Below are 21,126 nucleotides of genomic sequence, written 5' to 3'. Positions count from 1 at the left end.
AGGCATGCCGACAAGGTTCTGGGGTGAGGCAGTGACCACGGCTGTGTTCATCCTCAACCGCGCTCCAACCAAGGCCCTGACGGGCAAGACGTCGTTCGAAGCTTGGTATGGGCGCAAGCTGAACGTGTCCTTCCTCCGAACATTCGGCTGTATCGACCATGTTAGGAAGACAAAGTCGAACCTCACCAAGCTAGAGGACAGGAGCACACCGATGGTGTTCCTGGGCTACGCGGAGGGTACCAAGGCATACCGGCTCTACGACCCACACGGAGACAAGGTGCTTATCTCATGCGACGTCGTGTTCGATGAGAAGACGGCTTGGCACTGGAATAGTTCGAGCACGAGGGAAGCTGGCGGCTTCACCAGCACCTTCGTCGTCGAGCACTTGGTCATCCACGGTGGTGGAGACACTAGGGAAGAGGTGCTGAGCACTCTGGGAGGAGTGCCGAGCACTCCAGTGGTAGAGCCGAGCACTACTAGGGCAGTGCCGAGCACTTCGGGAGGGATGCCGAGCACTCCAGGAGGAGTGCCGAGCACTCCTAGAGGGATGCCGAGCACGCCAGGAGTGGTGCCGGGAGGTTCTACAGTGGTAGCGACCACTCCAGGACGAATGTCGAGCACTCCCATAGCGGAGCCAAGACGTCTTGCAGTGGTGCCGAGCACTACTGGAGTTATGACGAGCTGTCCAGAAGTAGTACCAAGCACTACAACCAGGGTGCTGAGCACTCCGGCGGAACAGGAAACTCCATCGACGCCGATCGAGTTCGCCTCAACTCCCTGTGACATCACTGAGTTCGTGGATGCCTTCCACGAAGGTGAGGAGGTGCGGTTCCGCATGCTGAATGACATCGTCGGCAGCACAGGACCCTCAGGACTGGCTGGTTGGCTGCTCAATGACGCAGAGCTGCTGCTCGTCAGTGCAGAGGAACCACCCACGTTTGCGCTGGCCGAGAGGGACGGAAACTGGCGATAGGTGATGCTGGAGGAGATGAAGGCGATCGAGGAAAATGAGACTTGGCAACTCATCGATCCACCTCCAGGATGCTGTCCGATCAGCCTGAAGTGGGTGTACAAGGTCAAGCGGGAGGAGCTCGGTGCCATTGTCAAGCACAAGGCGCACCTCGTTGCCTAAGGCTTTGTTCAGTGCGAGGGCATAGACTTCGAGGAGATCTTTACGCCAGTAGCGCGCATAGAGTCGGTCCGTTTGCTACTAGCCTTGGTAGCAGCAAAGGACTAGCGCATCCATCACTTGGACGTTAAATCGGCCTTCCTCAATGGCGAGCTGACGGAGATGGTCTTCGTCAGGCAACCTCCAGGTTTCACCATCAAGGGAGAGGAGCACAAGGTGCTCCGACTGCGTAAGGCGCTCTACGGGCTACGGTAGGCCCCACAAGCATGGAACACCAAGCTTGATGCCACGCTAGGCGAGCTTAGGTTTCAACGGTGCGCAACCGAGCACGTGCTCTACACACGGCGACGGGGGAAGGAGGAGCTCGTCGTCGACGTGTATGTGGACGACTTGATCATCACCGGTGCGCGCACGGAGGACATCAACGGCTTCAAGCGTGAGATGGCGGCTTGTTTTCGAATGAGCGATCTCGGCGCACTCTCCTACTGCCTCGGCATCGAGGTGAGATAGGGGAAGGAGGAACTCACCCTCGGTCAGAGCGCATATGCCTTCAAGCTGTTGAAGCGGAGCGGCATGGTTGAGTGCAAGCCATGCGTGACTCCTATGGAGGAGCGGCTGAAGCTGATAAAGGCCAGCACTGCAGCGAAGGTGGTTGCAACACTCTACCGAAGCATCGTCAGTGGTCTGCGCTACCTAGTCCACACGAGACCGGACATTACGTTCGCCGTGGGCTACGTCAGTCGCTTCATGGAGGATCCCAGAGAGGATCACTGGGCTGCGGTGAAGTGGCTACTACGCTACGTCAAGGAGACGATAGATCAGGGGATCATCTTCCCAAAGAGCAGTGGGAGTAGGCTACAGCTCACTGTGTTCAGCGATGCAGACATGGCGGGGGGACATTGACAGACGACAGAGCACCTCTAGCGTACTCGTCTTTCTCGGGTCGGCTCCAATTTGATGGCTGTCGCTAAAACAGAAGGTGGTGGCGCTATCTACGTGCGAGGCAGAGTACGTAGAGGCGGCCACAGCGGCGTGCCAAGTTGTGTGGCTGCGCCGGCTGCTGGGCGAGCTGACAGGCGTGGAAGCTCACCCACCAGCACTGATGGTGGACAACCAGCCCGCCATTGCCCTCGCGAAGAATCCGGTTATGCACGACCGGAGCAAACACATCGACGTGAAGTTCTACTTCCTCAGGGACTGTGTCGATGGAGGGCAGATCGTCATCGAGTTCGTCGAAACTGGTCGACAACTCGCGGACGTCCTCACCAAGCCACTCGGACGTCTTCGACTCACGGAGCTGAAGGAGATGATCGACATGGAGGGGTACAAGGGATAGCAGTAGGATTAGGGGAAGAATTATTAGAATAATCTACTGCTTCCTTGTGTGAACACACAGTAAGGAAAGGCGGCGTCGAAAAGGCCCCTGCTGTGGTACTGTAGCCACGTGCAGGGACAAACGCAGAAGTTAGTCCTGCTGTGGTATTTAGTTACTGTTACAGCATGTGCGCTGTCCTAGGGCTAGATAGATAGAGTTGTATAAATAGACTACCACGGCAACTTAGTAAAGAGAGTTCAGGTTTGCCATCTCTCATACAGGGCTTCGACCAACGCTGGTGTCTTGTACTGTATGTGTATGCTCTGTTCTTCCTCTTCCTCAACCTCTAGCTATAGTGTGTAGGGATGAACAACGCTTGTTTGTGGTCGGCTTAGCTAGTGGGTGCTCGGCAACACTAGCGGGTGCTCGACAAGACTGATGAGTGGTTCACTCACCTGAGCCGGTAATTCTGTGGGCTAACATAAGCTACCTTGCGATCTGCAGAGAGAGCTAGGGATCGGAGCGCAATATGCCCCAATCGATTTCGAGCCTATATCTGTTGAGTGTTGACTTATTGACTTCTTTCACGGTCATATATAGATATAGACTACGTTCGGCTGGCTAGAGCCAGCTGGTTGCTCCTCAGAAAACACTGTTCACGTTCTAGTCGAAACAGTATTTTTCTCTCACAATAAATCAGCCAAAAACGATCCGCCGGCTTTAATCCAGCTCAACCGAAAAGAGCCATAGATGGCTAAACGGACCACCGGACTCTCACGATGAATATAATAAATATGTATGGCCATTTTATACTAGCACGCGCACTCGATGCCATTCCCAACTGCTCCCTTTGTTGGCCAGTGCAAAGCATTCCTCCCTCATGTAAATATAATAATCTACTTCTCTCATGGCATCACCTTCTTGCTCCTTTTCCATTGAATCATGGATACAGCCATCTATAAAGGACCGGGTTCTTTATTCAGCCGGCGACGAGATTGTCGGCTTCTGCCTTATCTGCAAACGTTTGCGTGTTTGTTCCTAACGCAGAGTATTCTAGGCGAATTCCTCAGATTATGTTTCTGTAACATTGTGACCTTTATACGTACACCAAAAAAAAATTAACTTTCAAATTTTGTTCATAAAACCCACGTAAATTACTTGGTTATTTGACCTATGTTGAAATCAGAAGTTAGTTTGGACGTGAGGAGGCACCACACGGATTCCCGGCTTCCCGCACAGGGTACAACGTGAGAAGGCCATTCAGGATCTTTGAATCCAAATTGTATTGCAAGTTTACAACGGCCCCTTTTCGTAAAAAGAAAAAAAAAACTTTACAAACAGCCCACACACACGTTACAGGGATACTCCGGCCCAGTCACCTTCACATGGCCCAGTTACTTCTTCTTACAGCCTGGTTCGTTCACCCATTCTTTGGCATCCTCCTCTCATCTTCTGTTGTCGTGATCGTGCTCACACATTGCGAGACCCTGTGCATGTCCACGGAGGGTGATCGAGTAACTTGGCTCTCAAATTTATCATGTTTCTTAAGGTAACCAACAACTATTCCCCTTTCTGGCAGTGCAGAATTCACATGCATCCCCTCTCCCGGTGTGCAGAACAGAGTAAGACTGAGGGCAAAAGCAAAAGCAAAACAAACAAAACAACTCATTTGTAAAATCAGAACAACCAGAGATACAACTTCTACTACTGCTGCATGTATACGGCAACACTTTTAAAACTGCATGGATAGTATCATCTGGTACTCCTAGTGTCCAGAGAAATTAGGAGCCCGGAGGCCAGGACAGGCAGCCTGATCTTTTTTGCAAAGAAAGAAGAGCAAGTGAATTTCATTCACTGCTGCTACTATTACAAGGCAGGGGCCTGGAGGTACAGATCAGCTCTCTGCTGTTCCTGATTTTTCTTTTTTTGTTGCGAAACTGCTGTTCCGTATACTTCATCCCAGAAAATGTTCAACAATTGCACAACAAAGAGAACTACTAACAAACTTGTGGTGCTTTAGCTATTTCCCCCCCTATCCTTCACACCGTGCTTGAGAGATCCAGTCCATGGAAACAACAACATTTTATTCCAAAACCCAGGCATAACAGTGAACTCAATGCAAATGGAAGCAGTATTGACAATACTATACTTAGGGCAACTTGCCTTGTATGGTGCGCTAGTTCATCACCCTTCAAATAACTCTCCTAGCATCTTCTCTAGTTTCCTGGGAGTGAATCCTGGGGTGACGATGCTGTTATCCTCCAAGAATTGTGTAAACACTGGGATGACTTTATCAACGACGGCTTTCCGCAGCCTTCTCCGCATCTTCGGGTCTGGGACCTTCCGGAGCTTTTGGGTGGCATAGGTCTTCTGAAATTTTGACTCAAACTTCGATAGAGGAGACGGGTATCTAGTGAAGCAAAGCAGGATCCTGCAAGCATTTCAACACCGGTGCCCAGGACTCATGGAGATAACTATCAATGTAGTTATCGACTTTGCAGATGAGGGATTCCATAATGAAACCCAAACACCTAATTGTGCGTAACTGCTGCAACAAGTAGTAGAAATTGTTGATCAAGAATAGGAACCTGAGTCTCTCATCTAGGAACGACGACGATGTCCAGAATGACGTTGTTGTGGAAGAGACCATCTCCACGATGAGGTTGAGGACATGGCTCACGTTTTCATTCTCAGGCACAAACTCACCGCGGAGAACTGCATCATCTAGAATGAGATTCACCGAACCGTAATTGGCCCACAACACCTTGGTGTAGCTTACTATGGACTTCATGACCTTGTGAATGTCACTTGAACCGCGGTCGTTCGACCATTTCCAGGTCCAGGCCATGACAATATTCATGATCTCAACAATTGTAGCCCATATGGCCTCATCTAACTTGGTCAGGTCTGCCGACAAGAAATCTTCCATCGCACCGTCAGTAGATTCTACTTGTAATGGCAGGATATGTTGGGAGGCCATGGAAAGAGCGTCATGCATGTCTATTAGTGCCTGGAGCTTCTCAGCTGGTGCCAGTGCCCCCGGCCTATCAGTAGTTTTTGCGGCAGCAGCAATGTCAACGAAAGGCAGCATCTTGAGCACAGTTGCTTGGACAAGTTCTGCAAATTCAGAAGGAGATGGCTGCTTTCTCGCTCCTTCATCCTGGTCCTGCCTCTGGCTCTGGCTCTGGCTGTACCATCCATCAAGGCTTGTCAGGATGGATTCACCGATCTTGCGTAGCGCTACGATCCATGTCTCTACAAGAAATTGGAAGCCGTGCGAGGTAACGACGCTCCATGAAGATTCATGTGTTCCGGCGAGGTGGAGAACCCAGCCGACGTCCCGCTCCGACAGCCACGTCTGCACGGCGGTGCTATCATCGCCACTGAATTCCACGACCAGCCCCTTGATATGCTCGAGCTTCTTGGCCACGTCTTCCGCGAGCTCCTTGGCTACATACAGCTCCTCCGTGTTTTCTCCCACGACCGGCACCGTGAACGGATGGAGATCACGAGGCCGCGGCCGGTTCTCCGCCTGAATCGGTGGTGGTGGTGGTGGTACTGGCGGTGTAGGTGGTATACCTGAAGTGGTGCTGTCGCCACCGGTAGGCGGCAGCGAACCGCCTCCGTCGTCGGCGTCATGCCCGCTGCTGCCCCTCGGTCTCATCCATGCTCTCCTCCAGGGCCAGGCTGAGGCCACCGCCATGCGAGCGGCTCACACTGCTAGAACTGGAATGGAATCAATCAATCAATCTAGAGAGCGATGCAAATGAAATTTTATTTTATGCTTCAATCATCAATTCAATAATGAATCAACCTCAACAAAAGTCCACAAAGCGTGTGTCCAGTGTCCATGACGAGTCCACAAAGGTGTCCCTTGACTTTGACCTGTACCAGGGTAGCCGTGTAGGATGTAGCTGAAATTTCATGATTTTTATGACGCGGTGTTGATAGTTGAAACTGACGGCCTGACCTCATCTAGATTTGGCCTAAATCAAACCTTTTCAAAACTTTAGCCATCAATACTTAAAATTCCTCAGCAATTCTATTGTTTTTTATGTGGTTTGGTTTTCTCCTGCTAACAAAGTTCCTCAGCATTTCTGATCCCTTGATGAGTTTCAGAAAAAAGACAAAATTATATATACCTTGAAAAGACAAGATTGTTTTAGATCACATAAAGTATTGATTATTTCGGCCCCTAGATGATTTCGAATGGAAAAAGTTTGAACCGCAAAGATTCAAATCACGCCAAACACTACAGCTTTGGTCAAAGTGTCTCTCCATGCAAGGTGGTTTGAAAAAAATGTATTTCAAAGTCTGAGAACTTTAAATGTTTTTTTGGAAAAAGTCTACGTAATCCCCTGACCTTTGCTCATGTGTCTACTTTACCCTCGAACTATGAAACCATGTATTCGACACCGTAAACTTCTCTAAACCAGACATCTAACTCCTTCTAGTGGTTTTGGCTCCTGGTTTTGCCGACGTGATAGTCCAAACTAGCTCACATTGACATGTTGGCGCTCGGGCCCATGCGTCATAGAAAGGGGAGGTGATCCAGGTGCGCGAGCATGGTCGGTGCTGCTGCTCCGCCTGGGCCGTGTGCCCACCGTGGGCGTGTCCTCCGCGGCCGCCGCAGAGGAGGTGATGCGGCACCGTTGGTGGCAGGCACTGCGGCGGCGGTGGAAGTGCCCATGGCCCTAGGCGCGCGAGACTAGATCCACCGAGATCTCCTGCTCCTTGCCGTGCACGACGACGCATATCCGGTGGCTGCGGCCGCCTTCCCCATTGCGCATGGACACATGCTCGTGGCGCGAGACGAGGACAGGGCAAGGTCTAGGTGGGCGGTGAGCCTTGGTCTTCCTATAGGCCTCCTCCGCCCTGTCCCCGGACGACCTCCATCTCACCGTCCACCATGACGGCGACGAAGTACCTAACGAGAGGTCTCTGGGAGCCCGAGGATGGGAAGCGCGCGCGGGAGAGGTCCTAGGTCAGGTCCATGTGGCAGTCCCGCACGTGGAAGCGCTTGGACCCATGCCGCCTCCACAGCAACCACGGTGACATGCGCATGGCGACCGTCGCCTTCTCCTCGTCATCTCCCTTGCCCTCATACTCGACCTCGTCGTCGCCATAGTCGGACGCCGAGGGGGACGGCGTGGGGCCATAGAGCATGGCGCGGAGGCTGAGCCCAAGCGCGGCGCCCGACCACAACAGCGCAGCCAGGCCGAGGCGTGTGTCATGGACAGACGTGACCAGGCTAGTCCCCGCCCCAGAGCCACCAGACTCCGACCCTGATGACACTGTGGTTGAGCGTGAGTCGTCACAGGCGCGCGGATCTATGGCGAAGGGGTTTGATAGCTGGGCCCACTGCCAACGAGTCTTGGGCTGCCACATTGTAGTGCCACATAGGCAAAGCAGCTGCCAAAACCACTCCAGGGAGTTAATTAAACAGTTTAGGAAACTTTAATATGCTTGTTAGACGGATTTGAAGTTTAGGGGTGGTGAAGTAGCCACAGCGCTAAAGCTGAGGGGCTTATGTAGACTTTTTCCTATATTTTGTTTGACCCTTAAATAAAAAATATCACCTACAAATTTAATGCAAAGTTTATCTTCATCGGACATGAGTTAAAGTTTTTTTTATGTTCCAATTATTTTTAAAGGAGGGCCATATTGTCAGGAGCCTTTAGAAATCGACTTCTAAAGATGGGTGAATTTTGCAACCTACAAATAGAGTACATTTCTAAATGCGCCTAAAGGAATCAACTGCTTCTAGAAATATATAAAAAAACTATTTATAGAGATGATTCTTGATAGAGCCCCTCTTTGGAATAAAAACGAGCATCGCTGATTTTTTTTTATAGTAGTGATCTAAGAAAAATTGATCGTGCTTAATTTTTATTATCTACTTAAAAATCACATGATTTTTAGAGGTCCCAAATTCTTTCATTTTGATCAGGAAAATGTTGAGAGGTTAAAGGAACAAATCTAACCAGCAATTAGGATGCCAATAAATCCTGTCGGCAAGTTATAGGGCCAGCAGACGTTGAGTCTTCTCATCGGCCATTGGAACGTGCAGTCTTCGATCGACAATTGGAAGGCCGGCATACACATATTGGACTCTGGAGGGTCGATAACTCACCCGTCAGCTGGTGCCAAAAACCGATTGTCTAGATTTTTTTTTTCGAGCAACAAACCGATTGTCTAGATCTACGATGTTTATAATTTGCTTTCTAGTTTTGCAATTTTCTATTTAAATAATATTATTAAAAAAATCCTATGTAGTTTAGCTACTATTCCACTTCATCTTGTTAATTTCACGACATGTGGTTGAGCAACTGAGGATGGCTTAACCGGCACGGAGGGGTGCAAGCTGGAGGGCGGCGGGCGGGATAGAGTTATTTTGTGTATATATATATATATATACTCCCTTCGTCCCATAATAGAAGTCGTTACGAGATACGTGTAGGTCAAACTTTTTTAACTTTAACTAGGTTTATAGAAAATACGTGCAATATTTATATCTCTAAATAAATTTATTATGAAAGTATATTCAACGATCTATCTAATGATACTAATTATGTATTATAAATATTAATATTCTTTTATATATAATTGGTCAAAGTTAAAAAAACTGGCTTCTCGAAAAGTGAAAACGACTTCTATTTTGGGACAAAGGGAGTATTTGCAAAAAAAAAAAAAGTGAAATTTGGCACGGTCCAAAACATAAGTACTCGGAGTCCAATATGTGTGGCTTCGCTCGTTTCACCTGTGTGGCTTCGCTCGGAAACCTTGAGATTTAAGCGCTGTCCGGCACTTTGCAGGCAGATTAAGGCCCGCGAAACCTGATGGGGTCTTCTGTCCAATACAACAGCATGGTGATCCGGCACCTTGCACGCAGATTAATGTGTTTTGAGGCCTTAGTGATGAGCCCTCGGAGTCTTTCAACTTTATACATTAGCAGTTTCACAAAGTTTGTTTGGTTAGACACGGTGGCCAGCGTCCGGACGTTCGGACACTCGCGCAGCCGCCTGGTGCGCCCGTCCCGCCTGGTGCGCCTGTCACGAAGTTTGCTTTGGCCAGTGACCATGGTCTCCAAACTTTTCCGGGTGGCGAGTGACTGGGTCAACACAGTAAGAAACATCCATGGACAAGGTTTTGGGACGCATGGCCCTATCATTCACAAGATCAAGAGCAGGAAGGATGGATTCACAAGAGTGGATTTCGTCAAGAAGCTCCAATTTTAATGCTCATTGTTTAGCTAGGAGCTATATTAATTTTTTGGTAGGAAGATATGTTTGGTTTGTTTCGCCTCCTTATGGAGTTTGTACTTCTTATGCTGATATATAATGATGGCCGACTCTTTTGCTCAATAAAAAAACAAAGTTTGTTTGGTTATACGGGGTGGCTAACGTCCGGACACCCGCGCCCGCCTGCTGCGCTCGTCCCGCGTGCCACGTATGCTGCTAAGCCTGCCCCCAATGCAACTGCAGCTCGCATGCAACTCTGCGCCTACACGTCCCGCATGCAATTGTTGCGCCTGCACACCCGCCCCTGCATGCTAGTGCGCGTACGCATGCAGTTGAGCGCCTCGTGCCTGCTGATGCGTATGCAGGTGGGGACCGCTACGCCCACGGGGACCACATCTGCATGCACCCGCTTTCTCTACGCCTGTTAATGTTGCAACATGAAAGCACTTCTACAACATACGTCTGAAACATGTGAACATTTACAAGCATACGTTTGCAACATATATATAGCAACTACAACATCCTTAAACACATTTGCAACATATGTCTGAAACTGATGAAACATTTTGAATAGACGCTTGCAACATATGTTTGAAACATATGCAACATCCAGATGAAACACTTGCAACATAGGTCTAAAACAGGTGAAATATTTGGAACGCACACTTGTGACATACATGTATAGCCAATAAAACATATGCAATATCCAGATAAAACACTTGCAACATACAGATGAAACATTTGAAACATACACTTGCAAGATACATGTATAACCATTGCAACATATGCAATACCAGATATACTTTTGCAACATCCAGATAAAACATATGCAACATACACATGAAACGCATGAAACATACGGTTGCAACATGTGCTCATCTACATGCTGCCGTCCAATGGAGGCTAGTTGACGTGGCGCAAGGCACGGACGGGGTGCGCGGTGCGAGGCGGGTCTAGTGTGACCGTGCGAGGCGCGATATTTTTTTAGGAAAGTGCGAAGCGCGAGGTGCAGGAGCGCACGGCGTGAGGCGAAAGGCGTAGGGACGCGCGGCGCGAGGCGGGTCTGTCCTGTCCGTCCGGATGGACATCCTGATAGGAGCATTATCATTTGTTATAAGTTTCAGACCGCTTTCAATGGAAGAGGGATTGTCATTTCATTCCATGTCAGTATCGGTGGGTACGATGTTCTTAATTTTCTTATATATAATTAATCTAGTCAAATAAATTATTGTTGGCATAATTACCTTTGCCTAAACTTAATCATATCCCCAAATGTAGATATATCAAAATGTCAAAAATAGTGTCACAATTTACGAACATGGAGAAAGACTAGTTGATTAGACAAGTTGCATGGACCTCAGGCCATTCTAGACACATTTCACAATTTTACGACTTGATTCAGCATCTACCCGGTCCACAAATTAAAATGACTAGACAGCCGCTCAATTTTTTCATGAAGCAGAGACTTCTGCATAAGTTTCAGCTGTGCCAAACAAGGACCTAAAATCCTAAACCAAGCATAGCTTTAGACTTCTTCACTTGCAGCTAAATATTACAGAGCATTGCAATTTACAAGCTGACATTGTTTTGGTACAGTCCTTCCATGTGGATTGCAAATTACACTACTCCAGGGAATGGTTGCTCCACATTCGACACGAAAATAGGAACAAACTACACATTAGCGGCGGTAGTAGCAAGTACAGGGGCTAATTGCCAAAATAAGAATGAGCAAGAATCCTACTCCTGTCTAACTGCAGTTTTTGCATATAGAGAGCGAGATCTGCATTAATTGGACTTAATACCTCAACTACAAATTTGACGAAGTTACAGGTTCAGCAGCCAAAACAGACTTATTACTTGTAGTACTTCACCTTAACTGTAGTCGATAGCTCGATCCATAAGTCAAGTCGTTTGAAGATCATTTCTCATTTAAAACCAGAATGAAACGATGAACATAGATGGAAGCAATACTAACTGAATGTTGGTAACTTGTGGTGCACCGGTTATTTATCCTTCAAATAACTCTTCCAACATCTCCTGCAAACTCTCGGGACTGACGATGACTCTTGAAGCGCTGATGCCACCATCCTCCAAGAACTTTGTGAAGGCCGAAATGACTTTGTCAACGATGGCTGTCCGCAGCACTTTCCTCAGCTCTGGGTCTGGAACCTTCCAGAGTTTCTGCGCAGTGTAGGTCTTCTCAAACTCCGACAAGAACTTACGCTGAGCTGAGTATCTCGTGAAGAAAAAGCAACAAGGTGAATGACTGTGCAAGGGCTTCAACACCGGCGTCCAGGATACTTGCAGGTAACTGTTTATGTAACTGTCAATCTTGCGAGCCAGGGCATCCGTTGGGACATCCGAAAGCAGATTTTGAGATAGCAGTTGGTGCCACAGGAAGTAGAAGTTGTTGGCCAGGAATAGGAACCTGAGGCTCTGATCCGCGAATAACTGCGACACCCTGGTGAGGCTTTCTTCTAGGGAACGGATGATCACGATGTAAAGGTTGGTGGAAGAACCGGTACTATTCTCACCGAGAGACAGACATGCTTCATATGCAGTAGCAGGATCCACTGATGAACGGTTGTAGCTGTAACTAGTCGACAGCACAATGATGTAGCTCACTGCGAACTGAGTGGCAACATGAATGTCAGGTGATGGATGCAGTCCTGACGCTGTATGGTCATGGCCATGGCCGTCCGTCGTCAAGGACATGAACTGTGTCCTGATGCAGTCTCTCGTGTTCCTCATGGCCTCGTCCACCTTGTCCAGCTTCGCCAACAGCAGCCTTCTCATCTCCGCGCTTATCCTCGTAGCTTCTGCGTCGGTTGATGACGAACAGGAGGAACTGAGACACGAGTGCCAGAGCTGGACCTGTTCCGAGACCCCAGAGAGAGCGTCACGGACATCTATCAGTGTCCTGAACTTGTGAGCTGATGCCACTGCACCCTTCTTGCCAGAAACGACACCACCATGTCCATGGTCGTCGCTGCTAATGCTACTGCTAGCAGGGCTAATGACGTCGTCGAGTGCAACGACGGCGTCGACGAAAGGGAGCATGAGCAAGAAGGTTGCAGCGACAAATCCTACCAATTCTGAAGTTGGTGGCCAGAGCAGAGCTTCTTCCTCCTGCTGCAGCTCCTGGCTACTACACCATCCAGTAAAGCTAGCGACGGACCTGCTGACGGCGTGGAGAGCGAGGACCCAGCTGCGTGCGGTGTGCTGGAGTCGCCGCGACACGAAGGTCCTCCCCGCGGACGCGGCGTCCAGCTGGGCGAGGTGCAGAACCCAGCTGACCTGCAGCTCTGAAAGCCACTCGCCCAGTGCGCTGCTGCTGCCGCCGCCGCCGTTGCCGATAGTGGTCGTAGCCGCTCCACATCCACCACGGGATCCATGGATGATGAGGTCCCTGATGTGCTCCCGCATCGCCGCCTTCTCTTCGCCCGTGACGCCCCCGGCGGCGGCGGTGAATGGGAACGGAAGGGACGCAGCGGTGCTGGTGGCGTAGGTGGTGGCAGTGTTGGACAGGGTGGTACCTGAAGCGGTGCTGCTGGCTCCACAGTTGACGTCGTAACTGTGATCAAGCAGAGCAGGTTGCGGTGGTGGATGCACAGGATCGTCGTCGCCGCCGCCACCGCCGCCTCGGTTGGTGGATGCGACGGTCCACCTCCATGCTCCCCGCCAAACAGCCGCCATGCTGCCGGCACGGTGAGCTCGCTAGCTAGTTGCAAACTTGCAACCCATGTGCACCGGGCCCGCCCGGCCGGAGCCCATATACAGCTGCAAGCATTAGAGGGTCATGTAATGTCAGGGCCTCTTTGGCACGACTTATATTGGCTTCGGCTTTATTTATTTTATGTAAATTGAGACACTATAGCGTGAAGTTGTTTTCTAAATCAGGATTAAAATGAATTGTAAGCCAGAAAAAACTAGTTTTTTCTGACTTCACTGGCTTTGACTACACCGATGAAGTCGTTTTGAATGACTCGTGCCAAAAGGCCTTTAAACACCACCAACGCGTTACTTTTTTTTTTTTTGACTTTGACCTGGCGGGGCCCGCGGCAGTGCGCGTCTCTGAAACAGCGACGCGTTGATGAGGACTGGAGTGTGTTGAGTGTTGACTGACACTGCTGGCAGTTTGGCGCCGACAAGACCTCACTACCTCACGTCCTCAATGAGGGGTATTGCATCGATAATGCTTACGAGCGGGCGCGCCGTTTTATTGGCCAGCGCGGCCCAACAGCCATGTTTGTTTGCGTCTCCCTATATCTCTCTCAAAAATATCTTTCACTCTCATGCTCGTCTATCGTGTGCGGCTGCGTGTGTGCTCGCTGTTCGGCTGCTGCCATTTTCCCCACCGTGCACCCTATCTCACGCCACATGGCTCTCCTATCCCGCGCCGCGCTCCCATCCCACGCCACGCCACGCTCCATCCCCTGCTGCGCCCGCTCCACCTCTCTGCGCGCAGCGCCCCCGCTGCTACGCGCCGTGTCCTGTCCCCCATGTGCGCCGGGGTGTTGCTGGGGTGTCACCGTAGCCAGCGTTCCCCACTAGAAGGTCGTGGCCGCCGTGAAGCATGACCTCAACAATGAGATGTTGCGATGAAAGCGCATATTGCAAGCGTATGTTTCAAGTATTTCAAACGTTTTGAGATGTATGTTGCAATTGTTTCATATGGATATTACAAAAGTAGATCGGGGATGTTGCACATGTTGCAAGTGTTTCAGAGGCATGTTGCAAGTGTTTCAGAGGTGTTGTTCAAAATGTTTCATCTGTTCTAGACGCATGTTGCAAGCGTTCCGATCTAGATGTTGCATATGTTTTACACATATGTTGCAACAATATGTTTCAGTTGTTTCAGTCTTATGTTGCAGTAAGTGTTTTCATATTGCAAGTTACAAGTGTTTTTATCTGATATTACATATGTTTCACACTTATGTTGCAAGTGTATGTTCTAGATGTTTCATCCGTTTCATATGGATATTGCATTTAAGTGTTTCATGTTGCACGTGTTTTATGTTGTCCGGAGAGCGAAGGGGCGCGGGGAGTGATGGTGGCACGGCATGGGCGCTGGGTAATGATGGGGGCACGGCGAGCTTGGGGTCGGCAGACGGGGTGTGCGGCGCGCCGGTGTCCTGCGGACAGGGCGCATTGGGGGTAGCCGATCGAGGCATGACAGGGGCGGGGTGCGTGTGCGGGACGGGGCAAACGGCCTCGAATCGAGGCGGACAGGGCGGGCTATGCGTGCGAGGCGAGTCGTGTGGATGCGTGGGCGCTGTGACAGAATGGGTGCACGTGCAGGGCGGGAATAAAATCAGCGCATGGGGGTAGGTTGTGCAGGCGTCCGGATGCGTCCTCGCGCTGGACGTCTGGGCGCTAGTCGCTCCGGTATTGCATACCGAAACAGCTACACCTATAAAGGAGATACTCTGTATTAACGAGGCAGTCACTTCATCTCAACAAAATCAATGTATAGAGTTATTCTAAGTTAAATTATTATAAATTTAATCAAATTAATAGAAAATAGCACCATCAAATTAGTATCGCTAGATACATTATGAAATATATTGTAACAGTGAGACCGAGGCTTTATATTGGATCGAGGTTCCCAATCCCTTTTACAAAAGGTAGGGATGAAAACGGTACGGATATTTTCCGACCGTATTCAAAACCGAATCCGTTTAGAGGGGTTGAGATCTGTCCGTATCCGAGTCCGGATATCCAACATCCGATACCGTATCCGTATCCGTATCCGAATACTCAAATCGCATATTTATGATGTCGATATCCAATCGTATCCTATCCGATATAGTTGACACTATCCGTATTCGAATCCGAATCCGGACAGAAATATAAAAACAAATATAATATCGGTGATATCCATCCGTATCCGATCCGTTTTCATCCCTACAAAAGGTAGAGCCTTTTACCGATCCTGAGAGTATCATTTGCCTACTACAGAATATTCCTGGACTCTCTAACATTTATAGTCATGGTACAATGGGATTTATCCTGCCTTTATAGTAATGGGTCTTCATTGGCCATAATGAGCAACTAGTGTAGGCGCGCGCCATCGCGCGCGTAGGCAGGTCCAGAAAAGATCTAGAATATGGAGTACATAGACTGTAATAAGCAGCTACTGGTTTCATAAGCAGCATGGTCTAATTTGCATTCAGAGTCACAGGGTCTAATTGGGACCGAATGTGAACAAGCCGAGATAAGGTGGGCCTGTATGTTTTGAGGTCATGGTTATCATCGCCATTACACAAAAAATAGTAACACAGGGCACAACAAATTGAAGCAATATTTGAGTGCAAAGATGTGTACCTGCTAACCCATAGGATCACCGGCTCAGGTAAGTTGACTACTCACCAATCTTGTCGAGCATCCACTAGTGTTGCTGAGCATCCACTAGCTAAGCCGGCCACGAACAAGCGTTGTTCGTCCCCACACACTATGGCTAGAGGTTGAAGAAGAGGGAGAACAGAGCATACACACAGTACAAGACACCAGCGTTGGCCGAAGCCCTGTATGGGAGATGGCAAATCTGAACTCTATTTACCGAGTTGCCGTGTATGTCTATTTATACAACTCTATCCATCTAGTCCTAGTACAGCGCACATGCTGTAATAGTAACTAGATAACACAGCAGGGCTGACTCTGCGCCGGCCTCTGCATGTGGCTACAGTGCTGCAGGTGAGCCGTTCGGCGCTTGCACCTGCAGCGCCTACAATGTCACAACAGGGAGCCTTTTCAGCGCCACCTTCCCCTTGCTGTGTGTTCATACAAGGAAGCAGTAGATTATTCTAACAATCTTCTCCTAATCCTACTGCTATCCCTTGTACCCCCTCCATGCCGATCATCTCCTTTAGCTTTGTGAGTCGAAGGCGTCCAAGCGGCTTGGTGAAGACGTCCACGAGTTGTTGACCAGTTTCAACAAACTCGATGACGATCTGCCCTCCATCGACACAGTCCCTGAGGAAGTGGAACTTCACGTCGATGTGTTTGCTCCGGTCGTGTAGAACCAGATTCTTCGCGAGGGCGATGGTGGGCTGGTTGTCCACCATCAGTGTTGGTGGGTGAGCTTCCACGCCGGTCAGCTCGCCCAGCAGCCGGCGCAGCCACACAACTTGGCACGCCGCTGTGGCCGCCGCTACATACTTTGCCTCGCACGTAGATAGCGCCACCACCTTCTGTTTCAGCGACAGCCATGAAATTAGGGTTGACCCGAGGAAGACGAGCATGGCAGAGGTGCTCCATCGTCCGTCGATGTCCCCCACCATGTCTGCATCGTTGAACACAGTGAGCTACAGCCTACTCCCATCGGTCTTTGGCAAGATGATCCTATGATCTACCGTCCCCTTCACGTAGCGTAGTAGCCACTTCACTATAGCCCAGTGATCCTCTCTAGGATCCTCCATGGAGCGACTGACATAGCTCACGACGAACGCAATGTCCAGTCTCGTGTGAACTAGGTAGCGTAGACCACCGATGATGCTTCGGTAGAGTGTTGCATCCACCTTCGCCACAATGCTGGCCTTCTTTAGCTTCAGCCGCTCCTCCATCGGAGTTACGCATGGCTTGCACTCAGCCATGCCACTCCGCTCCAACAGCTTGGAGGCATACGCGCTCTGACGGAGCATGAGTTCCTCCTTCCCCTATCTCACCTCGATGTCGAGGTAGTAGGAGAGTGCGCCGACATCGCTCATTCAAAAACGAGACACCATCTCGCGCTTGAAGCTCTCGATGTCCTCCGTGCATGCGCCAATGACGATCAAGTCATCCACATACATGCCAACGATGAGCTCCTCCTTCCCCTGTCGCCGCGTGTAGAGCGTGTGCTCGGTTACGCACCGCTGAAACCCAAGCTCGCCTAGCGTGGCGTCAAGCTTGGCGTTCCATGCTCGTGGGGCCTGCCGCAGCCCTTAACGGCGAAACCTGGAGGTTGCCTGATGAAGACTGTCTCCGCCAGCTCACCGTTGAGGAAGGCCGATTTAACGTCCAAGTGATGGACGTGCCAGTCCTTTGCTACTGCCAAGGCTAGTAGCAAACGAACCGACTCCATGCGCGCTACTGGCGCAAAGACTTCCTCGAAGTCGATGTCCTCGTGCTGAACAAAGCCTCGGGCGACGAGGCGCGCCTTGTGCTTGACAATGGCGCCGAGCTCGTCCTGCTTGACCTTGTACACCCACTTCATGCTGATCGGATGGCATCCTAGAGGTGGATCGATGAGCTGCCAAGTCTCATTTTCCTCGATCGCCTTCATCTCCTCCAGCATCGCCCATCGCTAATTTCCATCATGCTCAGCCAGCACGAACGTGGGTGGTTCCTCCGCACTGATGAGCAGCAGCTTTGCGTCATTGAGCAGCCGACCAGCCAGTCCTAAGGGTCCTGTGCCGCCGATGATGTCGTCTAGCCTACGGAACCGCACCTCCTCATCTTCGTGGAAGGCATCCATAAACTCAGTGATGTCACTTGGAGGTGAGGCGAACTCGATCGGCGTCGATGGAGTTCCCTGTTCCGCCAGAGTGCTCGGCACAGCACCTGGAGTGCTCGGCACCCTAGTTGCAGTGCTCGGCACTACTTCTGGACAGCTCGTCACTACTCCTACAGTGCTCAGCACCACTGTAGGAGCGTTCAGCCTCAGTCTTGGAGTGGTTGGCACCACTGTAAGACATCTTGGCTCCACCACAGGAGTGCTCGGCACCCGTCCTAGAGTGGTCACCACCACTGCAGAACCTCCTGGCGCCACTCCTAGCGTGCTCGGCATCCCTCTAGGAGTGCTCGACACTCCTCCCTGAGTGCTCAGCATCCCTCCCGAAGTGCTCGGCACTGCCCTAGGAGTGCTCGGCTGTACCGTTGGAGTGCTTGGCACTCCTCCCATAGTGCTCGGCACCTCTTCCCTAGCATCTCCACCACCGTGGATGACCAAGTGCTCGACAACGAAGGTGCTGGTGAAGCCGCTAGCTTCCCCTGTGCTCGGACTGCTCCAATCCCAAGCCGCCTTCTCGTCGAACACAACATCGCGTGAGACAAGTACCTTGTCTCTACGTGGGTCATAGAGCCAATATGCCTTGGTACCCTCTGCGTAGCCTAGAAACACCATGGGTGTGCTCCTATCCTCTAGCTTGGTGAGGTTTGACTTCGTCTTCCTGACGTGGCCGATGTAGCCGAATGTCCGGAGGAAGGACACGCTCGGCTTGCGCCATACCAAGCTTCGAACGGCGTCTTGCCTGTCAGGGCCTTGGTCGAAGCACGATTGAGGATGAACATCGCCGTGGTCACCGCCTCACCCCAGAACCTTGCCGACATGCCTTTGGCCTTCATCATGGATCGGGCCATGCCGACCACCATCTGGTTCTGTCGCTCCACCACGTCATTCTGTTGTGGCGAGTATGGCACGGTGTGGTGTCGCTCCACACCCTGATCCGTGCAATATGCAGTGAACTCCACCGAAGTGAATTCGCCGCCACGATCAGTCCTCAGCACTCAGAGCTTCTTGTCGCTCTCGGCCTCCGCGCGCATCTTGAACTTCTTGATCGCTGCCGCCGCTTCATCTTTGCTCATCAGGAGTTGCAGCCACATATAGTGACTACAATCATCCATGAGCAGGAGGAAGTACCGCCGACCATCGTTTGTAGCAGGCATGATCGGCCCATAGAGGTCACCGTGGACGAGCTCGAGAGCGTCCTTTGCGTGATACTTGGCCGCCTTTGGGAATGGTAGCCTCCTCTGCTTCCCAGCTAGGTAGCTGTCACATAGCTCGCCTCCGTGCTTGATGTGGGGTAGCCCTCGAACCATCTTCTCTAGCCAACCAAGCATGTCGAAGCTAAGATATCTGAACTGGGCATGCCACATCCACGGTTCCTCGGTGTGCCTTGCCGCCAGGCACACCGGCTGCTCTACCTTGAGGTCAAGTAGGTACAACCGGTTCAGGGACCTCTTCACCTTTGCGAGAAGTCGTTGCTCTCGGTCCCTGATCCTAAGGACTCCATCCTTGATCAGTACCTTGCTACCACTCTCATCTAGCTGACCAATGATGATGATGCTGGAACGCAGCTACGGGATGTAATATACATCTGTTAGCATGCGGTGCTCCTCGTTCTGGCACCTAAAGATGATGGTGATGCGCCCTTGGATTGCCACCCTTGAGCCATCACCAAACTTCACCGTACCGGTAACATCGTCGTTGAGTTTGGAGAAGGATGCCTTGGAGCCCATCATATGGTTGCTGGCACCAGAGTCCAGATACCACCGCTGCTCCTGATTGGCGCCCACACGTCCGAGGTGGACTTGGGCGCGTGGTTCGTCGAGGTTGACAATCTTCAGTGCCTTCCTAGGTCCTTCCACTGTCATCACCTCTTCCATCTCCTCGGCCTTGACATCGTGTAATGCATAGAACGTCGCCATCAAGATAGTGGCCTCATCCTCATCATCAGCTTGCACCAGATGAGCCTCAACCTTCTTCTCCTACTTGCGATTTGGGCACTCCCGTGCCCAATGGCCCATCTTCCCGCAGCGCCGACAAGCGTTGGGGTTGACCTGCTTCTTCTTCTCTGAAAAAGCCTTGCCGCGGCGCTTGCCATCGCTACCGTGGCTAGAGGAGGCTGCCTTCTCGGAGTTCCTCCGAGTAGCCCACTCCTCTTCCATCAGCAGAACTTTCCCGCTATCCTTTGTTGCTGTCGCCTGTTCTAGGCGCTCGTCCACCACCTACAGATGGCCTGTCACATTCTCAATGGTGAGGGTGGACAAGTCCAGCATCGTCTCTATGGAGAGAGCGATCTGGATGTACTTTGCCGGCACAGAGTGGAGGTACTTGGAGACCGCCTCCTCTTTGTCAATGGTGATGCCATGGCTCTTCAGCTTGCTGATGAGCGTCTGTAGGCGGAGGGAGAAGTCCTCCACCGTTTCACCATCCTTGAACTTGAGGTTGGTGTACTCCTGCTTTAGAAGCTAGGTCATCGCCTTCTTTGCGCAGTTGGAACCGACGCGCATCACCGCAATTGCCTCCCACGCCTCATTAGCCGAGCTCTTTGCCCCCAACGGCTCCCTGTACTCCGCCGGTACAGTAGCGAGGATAGCCTCCAACGCTAACATGTCATCTTCTTTATTGTCGGTGCCCTTGTCAATAGCATTCTAGAGCCGTCGGGCTTTGAGCTTGACCTTCATGGTCACCGACCACTCTCCATAGTTGGTGCGAATCAGCGTCGGCCAACTAGTGTCGCTGACCTCCCACACCGTGCGAACAACGACCTCCGGTCGTGGCTGGGCAGCCACAGCAGTGCCACTACTGTCGCCCACTTCCGAACCACCCGTCATCGCCAGCGGTTAGTCTGGTGACGGCGTTTGTACGGCTCCTATACCACTTGTTAGTCCACATGATCACCGGCTCAGGTGAGTTAACCACTCACCAGTCTTGCCGAGCACCCGCTAGTGTTGCC

At 50.9% G+C, this 21,126-nt stretch overlaps 1 protein-coding gene across 1 annotated transcript; it reads right to left on the bottom strand.

Moving 5' to 3' along the window:
• Positions 1 to 11,225: 11,225 nt before the first annotated feature.
• LOC136528041 (uncharacterized) lies at positions 11,226 to 13,381 on the bottom strand. Its single transcript, XM_066520938.1, has one exon. The coding sequence runs from the start codon at positions 13,379 to 13,381 to the stop codon at positions 11,693 to 11,695; it is 1,689 nt and encodes a 562-aa protein (XP_066377035.1). The 3' UTR covers positions 11,226 to 11,692.
• Between the last annotated feature and the right edge of the window lie 7,745 nt (positions 13,382 to 21,126).

Source organism: Miscanthus floridulus, chromosome 19, assembly GCF_019320115.1.
Source record: "Miscanthus floridulus cultivar M001 chromosome 19, ASM1932011v1, whole genome shotgun sequence".
NCBI classification, from domain to species: domain Eukaryota; kingdom Viridiplantae; phylum Streptophyta; class Magnoliopsida; order Poales; family Poaceae; genus Miscanthus; species Miscanthus floridulus.
The sequence above is the reverse complement of the archived record's forward strand: the minus strand, read 5'-3'. Positions and strand labels throughout refer to the sequence as shown.

What these genes read in the sequence shown, in the direction of transcription:
- LOC136528041 (XM_066520938.1), bottom strand. Translation starts at nt 13,381, where the DNA reads ATGGCGGCTGTTTGGCGGGGAGCATGGAGGTGGACCGTCGCATCCACC.